This window comes from Larimichthys crocea, chromosome VIII, assembly GCF_000972845.2.
Source record: "Larimichthys crocea isolate SSNF chromosome VIII, L_crocea_2.0, whole genome shotgun sequence".
In the NCBI taxonomy this organism is placed as follows: Eukaryota; Metazoa; Chordata; class Actinopteri; family Sciaenidae; genus Larimichthys; species Larimichthys crocea.
The window spans coordinates 17,998,924-18,006,472 of NC_040018.1; the positions used below are offsets into that span (position 1 = coordinate 17,998,924).

The 7,549-nt window shown below is 39.1% G+C and overlaps 2 protein-coding genes across 4 annotated transcripts in view; both read right to left on the minus strand.

Annotated features, from left to right (window-relative positions):
• Nucleotides 1–1,122, minus strand: part of LOC104940210 (frizzled-3) — a 29,230-nt gene extending 28,108 nt beyond the window's left edge. Inside the window, exon 1 of one of the 3 annotated variants that reach the window (XM_010756749.3) lies at nucleotides 961–1,122. The gene's annotated coding sequence lies outside the window, so the exon portion shown is untranslated. Of the gene's footprint in view, nucleotides 1–40; nucleotides 261–693; nucleotides 823–960 lie in introns of those variants that run through there. The other 2 variants (XM_019262368.2, XM_027281762.1) reach the window with 2 other exon arrangements.
• A 371-nt stretch (nucleotides 1,123–1,493) lies between these two features.
• Nucleotides 1,494–7,502, minus strand: krtcap3 (keratinocyte associated protein 3). Its single transcript, XM_010756750.3, has 6 exons — nucleotides 7,334–7,502; nucleotides 5,288–5,472; nucleotides 4,526–4,585; nucleotides 4,214–4,411; nucleotides 3,884–4,018; nucleotides 1,494–3,633 (listed from the first exon to the last, which is right to left on the minus strand). Exons 1-6 carry the CDS (start codon nucleotides 7,344–7,346, stop codon nucleotides 3,562–3,564), a joined length of 663 nt encoding a protein of 220 aa, XP_010755052.2. The 5' UTR covers nucleotides 7,347–7,502; the 3' UTR covers nucleotides 1,494–3,561.
• Nucleotides 7,503–7,549: the final 47 nt, after the last annotated feature.

Sequence of the window (7,549 nt, forward strand, 5' to 3'; positions counted from 1 at the left end):
CACTTGTACTGAATCTGGTATTATCTCTGATCAGCCACACCTTGTTCCTATACAAGTCAGGATTAAAATATCTGATGAAATCTACACCAGCCCATTAGGGTGGTAGTTAGCAAAACTGTCCTTCAGCATTAAATATCCACTGCAGGCTCAGATTATCTTCATCCGTGAGTGTGGGGGTCACGCAGTTTATGTCGCAGACTACTGGAAACATGTTCAAAGCAAACCACAACTAGCTGGTACAGGTTTAAGCCGCTAATGTGAGCGGTACACCTGCGGATGATCAGACACTCCCCCCACTGTCATGTTTGTGTGAGGTTGGCCGGGCAACAGTAGCGTTCCCCTGCGATGTTTCACACTCTGCGACCCGGCGGTGTCTTTATGGTTGACTACACACAAGAAAAAACTTAAGAAATAAGCTTGAACCGTCTGTATTTTTTGGAAATAATTTTAAAAAAGCAATTAAAGCTGTTAATTTGTCGAGTTTTAATTTATACCTGCTCTCAGTCGACCGTTAAGACACGAGCTAAACCTCGGGGAGCTAGCTCGCGTTAACGTCAAACTGACAGCGGTAAACGTTACTCAACACCCCCAGTAACGTTAACCATCCGCCGGGTAACGTTACAGCTCACAGCCCCTTAACGTTAGCTTTCTTCCGAGGACAACGTGGGTATAGTTTAAGAAAAAGCAACAAACCCCTGTTAAAACGTTAAGATATCTTGGCTGTGCTGGAGCAACAATCACACACGCTGACACGCCACGATCACACCGAGACAGCGTTATCAATCTTGGGGAAGCCGTGCGTGTGTTTGTCACCGCAGCGTCTTCAGCCTCAACAGTGCGCTGTTAGTGGGCGATTCATTTCAAGCATTCATAGTCCAAGTCTGCATTGGCTTGCCGTCATGAATGCATTAAATTAAAAACACATACTTCCTGCCTGACGTTACAATTATAAATGTTTACCTTGTGTGAAGAATAACCAGCGGCTCGGGCGCTCCTCGGCTGCGCTCACTGCAGCACTTCGTTGTCCCACTGTTTGCAGCTGGCTGCCTGCAGCGTGCAGCCGACACATCGTGACCGCGGATTCATCGTGCCCGCGCACAGACAGGGCCAAATTGGCCCCACTGGACGTTGCCTGCTGTTGTGGGCTTACTGTATATATATGAATATATAACAATACTGACAGACATACATGATGAGTATGTGTTATGATCGATATGACATGAAACTAAGCATAGCTTGTGATCACTTTCTACATTTTGTGTCACAAGAAATCAAAAGCTCCAGAGCTACTAGGAGGTCTGCATCATCCTTGTGCCTACATGGAGCCCATTTAGGAGTTAAATGGGATCCAAACTTGGACCTCATTTCACATCATAGCATCTCTACCACCACTCAGGTAAAAACCAGCACTGTATTGATCCCTTTGGGATGACTCCCTCAAGGAAATTGAATAAAGAACTGAGAAAGTGAAGAAAGAAAGAAAGAAATTTGACATTGTGAAAAATCTTTATTAAAAATTATACGTTAAATGTATATACCACTAGAAATCCATAAAGCAAATATGAAACAAGTTTAAAAACAACAACAAAAAAAGGAAATTGATGTTACAAAGCACACACCTTCAACAGAAAGAAGAGTGGTGACACTGGTTTTGTCTAAAGTTGTCATTCTCAAGTTATTTCAAGAGCTTAAATTACCCTTCAATGCAGCCACAAAATGATTTAGATTATCCGTTTAGCCTGATAAGTGCACTTTAAGTCTGCCATAAATTCAAATCAATGCATTTTAAATTATTTATTACCTATTGACTGGATGCCAACACGTGGAACATTAGTGTTATAATGTACATTTGGTATGTATGTATTATTGCCACATTTCAGCTCTGGATCCATTACCTTCAATGAGTGAGAGTCAGAGCAGAGAAAGGGAGGTTTGTATTTTTATACAAACCTCCCTTTCTCTGCTCTGACTCTCACTAGGTTTTCAACTGAACTGATTTCAAGAGACACACAAGTTCATATTATCCCGGGTAATATAAGTTACAATGAATACCCTTTTATATATGAGTGATATGTACATTTTATTTTAGATGACTGATTATTGAAATAAAAAAAAATCAGTATTGTGATTTATAAATAACTGCATTCTACATAATCCTCAGCTATGAGAGATAATTTTTACAATTTGAGTCCATTTGCTCTGATATCACAATATTAATACACATGTATACTTCCATTCATCCATCCATCCATCTTGTGATTTCAAATATGCATTTCATAAGTATACAGTGTGACATCAACATTATACAGATTGGAACCAAACAGACTTGTTGTGATTGTATCAGTCAAAGCTATGTCAATATTTATCCCTAACAGCCTGAGGATTAGTTGAGACTCGTGCTATGATTCCCTTCCACACAACTGAGCATGGCACTAGATTAACCGTTTCATGGCTGATCTGATCTTCTCTGTCGTAGAGTTGTGGGGGGTCTTTGTTAGCTGAAAGGCAGCTGGCCTACATACTGGTTTAACCTCTTAATATGACCCCACGGGACATTCAACCATAGTATACTGTACATTCACAAATGCACTCAATACATACACAGCTATGCTGCAGTCCAGATTATTTTCCATCCTTCCATATCCCTATAACAATACATTTCAGGAATCTGAATTTTAGGTGATGATCACTACTGCATGTCTTACTAGAGGCAACAAAATATATCTAAAGCATATTCTTATGATTTAAAAAAAATGTAAGTTCAAACTCTAGCACGTTTGATAAATAGTTCCAAGTAGTCAATGATGTACCTACAACATTAAGGCACAGTGGGAGCTCAAATGAACATGAACAACAACAAGTTATAATGATCTATTTTCAAGAAATACAATTTAGCTTGTCTAATTTAATTTGAAACCAAATACTGCATCACTATAGTATTAAAGATCTGGAACATATCAAACAGTTTACATTATATGACTCTAATCTGATTTGACACTTAATAATGTGCATAAGAAGTTAGCATGAAACAATTATTATACACATTGAAGAGTATGGTTTGTTGAATGCATCTCAGATGCAAAGGAGTGTTTCTGAGTATAAACAAACAATAAAACATTAAAAACATTTAGAACAATAAAATGCATTTTGCTGAAATAAGAGTTCAAACAAGCTAAAATAGTCTGACATATCATGGCAAGATATATATAAAAATACTTTCTTAATAAAGAAAGGCTCCTTCATACTGAAATACATATTTGGTACTACTGAGCCCAAACAGTCATGGATCGATACTGATAAAACAACATTTATATGTACAAAAAGGACTATTATGGATGATTATGATGGGTCACTGTTCATAAATTTACCATGGATGATCAGATTAACTGACATTGGCAGCCCATCTGTGAATTAGGGTCTGTGGTTATATGATGACACAAAGCAAGAAGCAGTTTCTTAAAACTTCCCTCCTGTCCCTCAGTGACACTCAACCAGCTGACTGTAGCATAAAATCTACTTAATACAGATATGACAGGGGCTTCCTTCTTGCTTTTTGCTCACTTAGGCATCAGGGTCCAAGGGCTGTCGAATCAGGTGCTGGCTGTGGGGAAAACTCTCACCTTCTTCCCCCAACTGGAAGTGAGAATGGAAGGACAAGGTTTGTGTTAAATTAAAGGGTTTGTATGTTCTTTTGACTGTGAGAGGTGGAGTATGACAGACCAAGTGGGAGTAGATACGTGTGGATAAGTTGTATGTGTGTTTGAGTTAGACAAAGTGTGGGTCTGTGAGTGAGACAAAGATTCAGATAGACACACACCACAACTACACCCCTCAAGCATACCCACCCGCCCCCACACAAAGACACACACACACACACACACACCTGCTCTTTGATGTAGTTGTTCCCACAGGGTGCCAGTCCTCTGAGAGCCAATCCAACGATGAAGCACCAGACAGACAATCCAACCTCAAATGCTGCCAACACAGCACAAGGGATCCACAGCGACATGGTGGTGTCCTGAGAGACAGGAAGTGATGGAAAAGAGGAAAGCAAAAGCAAAGTAACATAGAGGTTGAACATTTCGCCTGAGATGCTTTTATTGAATTTTCATGCCTCAAAAGCTGCAGACAAAGAGCAGATTGTGGTAAACAGAAAGAAAAGTGAGTGAGGTGTTTAAAGAGAGGAAAATGAGAGAGGAAAGATCAGACTTACATAGATTCGTGTTGTATCAAACGGACATCTGGCACTGACAGGTGACCGAGCGTTGATGGGCACTTGTGTGTCGTTGCATCCCCGCATTAAGCCCTGCCCATTTTGGGCAACAGTGATACCAATGGCCAAGAGAAGCCCAGTGCAGCATGCTGCTGAGAGCAGGGCGTTCAGGAATGATGTAACCAGAAGTCCTATTTGCTGGAGCCCCACGGACAACATCATATAAAAACAGAAGGGGAGATAAATATTGAGTTGACATAATGATTGACTGAAGTGATCATATTTAGCACTTGAGCAAACAAATGAAATTACCAGTTTTATCACACGAAGGTTCCTTGACATCAAGATGGCAATAATCCCAGCGACAATGCTCTGTGAATTTCAAATAACAAGATGATTGTTTATGCTTTGGTTTGGCACAGAGAAGGGTTTATTCAATTATGTGCCATGAGCTGTAACCCTGGCCTGCAGGATGTGAGGCTGCATTTGTGTGCCAGATTCTTCAGACTCAAAGAAAACATGCTTCTTAAACTAAAGACAGACCGTAAGAGTGAGATCACCAACAGAAAGCAGATTTTGTAATTAGTCTTTTTTTCTCTGTCTTACAGTAAACCCTGTAATAGCTGTGTAGAGTATCTGGTGTGGAGTACATATCAAAGAAATGGGACATCAACACCATCTCATCATCAACAGCTGCCAATTTATCTGATACCTCAATGTAATGAAGCTTGCCCTAGAGCAACTGGAGAAAGAGTTTGAAAAACCAGCTCCCTTATAATAGGCAAGTTCAGTCTTGATTGCTGCGAAAAATACACAACACTATACTGATGTACAGTGCAAACCACTTTTGATTTTTACTGTAGGTGAATACATATGTGTTGTTCTGATGCAGAGAAACACAAAATCACAGGAATTTAATATGGTTATTGCTGGTAAAAAAAAATCCTGAGAAATATACCGAGATTGATTTGTTTTGAAAGTTCTACAAACCTTTAGCACATAGTGTACACTGCAGATCTGATATAGAAATAAAGGATGAATAATGTCTAACTATCTAACTAACAATTGACTCACCAGAAGGCCAGAAGTGACAGAGATGATGTTAGCTACAGTGTATTCAGTGGTGATGTGCTGGTTGGGTTTGGAAATGTGGCGGAGGACACTGCCATGGACAATAGCTCCAAGGATGAAGTTGATATGCCCGACCAGAATGAGTGTTAAGCCCTTTTGCATAAGCCTCCTCGGCCCTTTGTCTTTATCTGGATGACAGAAATACAAGAAATAATGAATACAGTTTATATAAAATATTACTGTTTCGATACACACCTCACACACATATATTGTACAAAGAGGATTTTTCTATCACAACAGTAGATATTAACTCTGTATTATAGACCCACTGATACTTTTCAACTGATGGACATTTGAGAGTTTAAAAACTACAATAACAATATAAATATGCACTCAGGTGGACAAACTATGTAATGGCAACAATATTTATAATTGACCTCAATCTTAATTTAGAATTTTTATTTTATAGACTGGCCAACATACATCAATACTGATACATTCTCAATAAGACAATATCTGCCGACTTATTTAACAGCCTAGCTCTCTTCTGTGTGTGTCATGCATGCACATGCTGTACACAGAGGTGTCAAATGTACACACATTCTTTACTCAAGTACAAGTACAGATACCTGTGTTTAAAAAGACTCTTGTAAAAGTATTGACTCAACTTTTTTACTTAAGTTAAAGTGAAAAGTACAGGCTCTAAAATATACTTAAAGTATAAAAGTATAAAGTACCGGTAACGTTGTGAAGGACAAAACCACCATTTTAGGAAAAAGCTTAGAGGACCTACAGTCTGTCCAAGCAAAGAAAAATGAACTGAAATCAATACAAAAAGCTACATTGGCCAATCTTACCTAAACACATTCAAAAAATAAAACTGCTGTACAAGATGTGCATGGTGTTCAAAAACTTTATTGGTATGCAAATAGATATTAGCCTACACAAATATTATCCGTCAAAGCAGACTTCAAAGCCTAGACAGTAACATTAAATGCATACCCTTGACTAACATCTATTTAACAGCAAGAGATCATGTGTAGGTCTTTGACCGCATCTATGTGAGAACTATCACATCACTGTTTGTGTGTGGTTGGGGGAGAGGTGAACACAGGACTGATGTGATCCTTAACTCAGAGTTTTGAATGATGACTTGCACAAATCTTCAAAAAACAGGAAAGTAACATCTCAGTAGTAGAAGTAAAAGTCAAAAGTTGGCACAAAAATAAATAGTGAAGTAAAGTATAGATATCCGAAAATTCTACTTAAGTAACGAAGTATTTGTACTTCGTTTAGTAAAGAATGTGTGTACTTTTGACACCTCTGTGTACAGCATGCGCATGCATGACACACACAGAAGAGAGCTAGGCTGTTAAATAAGTCGGCAGACATTGTCTTATCACCAATATGAGAAAGGCTTTTATTCTGTTTAACAAATATCATTTTGTGATGTGTAATCTAAAATAATAATAAAAAAAACCCTGACGTAATAGCAGCATACGTTATAATTTGCACACGAAAAGGAAGTAAAATTATATCTACACGCCCACACATTACAAAAGATACACCTGCATTTAATTAGTGTAACCTTTTGGGTCATACACACACACACACCATATCACACAAGTATCAGAAGTAGGTTGATTTTTTTTGTTTTGTTATTCTACTGCAGAGGGATGGACACATGCATCGAGAGGCTGCCCTCACCCTCACTCACTGTGGAAGACTCCCTGTGTACTGAGTGAGTCACGGATGGGAGGACGCAGTGAAGTGATACTTTTAAAACCTTCAAATTATTAATTTGTTCCCGCCTGTTTATTTAAGCAATGACAGCTCATTTCCTCAGAATAAACCCGAGTAACTAATATTATACAAAACGCACTAATTTATGTCTCTGTGCAACGTTTTCTTTCAAAAATGAAACCGACCTCCCTGCAGGCCTGTGGTCACTTTGGAGTGAAAGAGAAGTAGCGGCACATAAACACATAAAAGCCTGTAACACTGTTCACCTCATGCCATATAACAACATATCATCTCAAAATAACTCACCAAAAACGCACATCTCTCCACCGTGTCACACGTTTCGCTGTGATTAAATCTAGCTAAGTAATTTTCCCAACACCTGTCCACCAGCACAGCAGCAGAAAACGTCCAACGTCCGTCGGTCCACTTCCTGTATGACGTCAGGAAACTCACCTGTGAATTACCTGCGGCTTGCTTGACGCTGAGGGGCGCAACAGTCATATAGACATTATATCAGCCACC

What these genes read in the sequence shown, in the direction of transcription:
- krtcap3 (XM_010756750.3), bottom strand. An exon ending in ACCTTCGTGTGATAAAACTG is followed by an intron (nt 4,412 to 4,525) that starts GTAATTTCATTT and finishes GTGGGGCTCCAG; the next exon opens with CAAATAGGACTTCTGGTTAC. An exon ending in TTGATACAACACGAATCTAT is followed by an intron (nt 4,019 to 4,213) that starts GTAAGTCTGATC and finishes CCTGTCTCTCAG; the next exon opens with GACACCACCATGTCGCTGTG.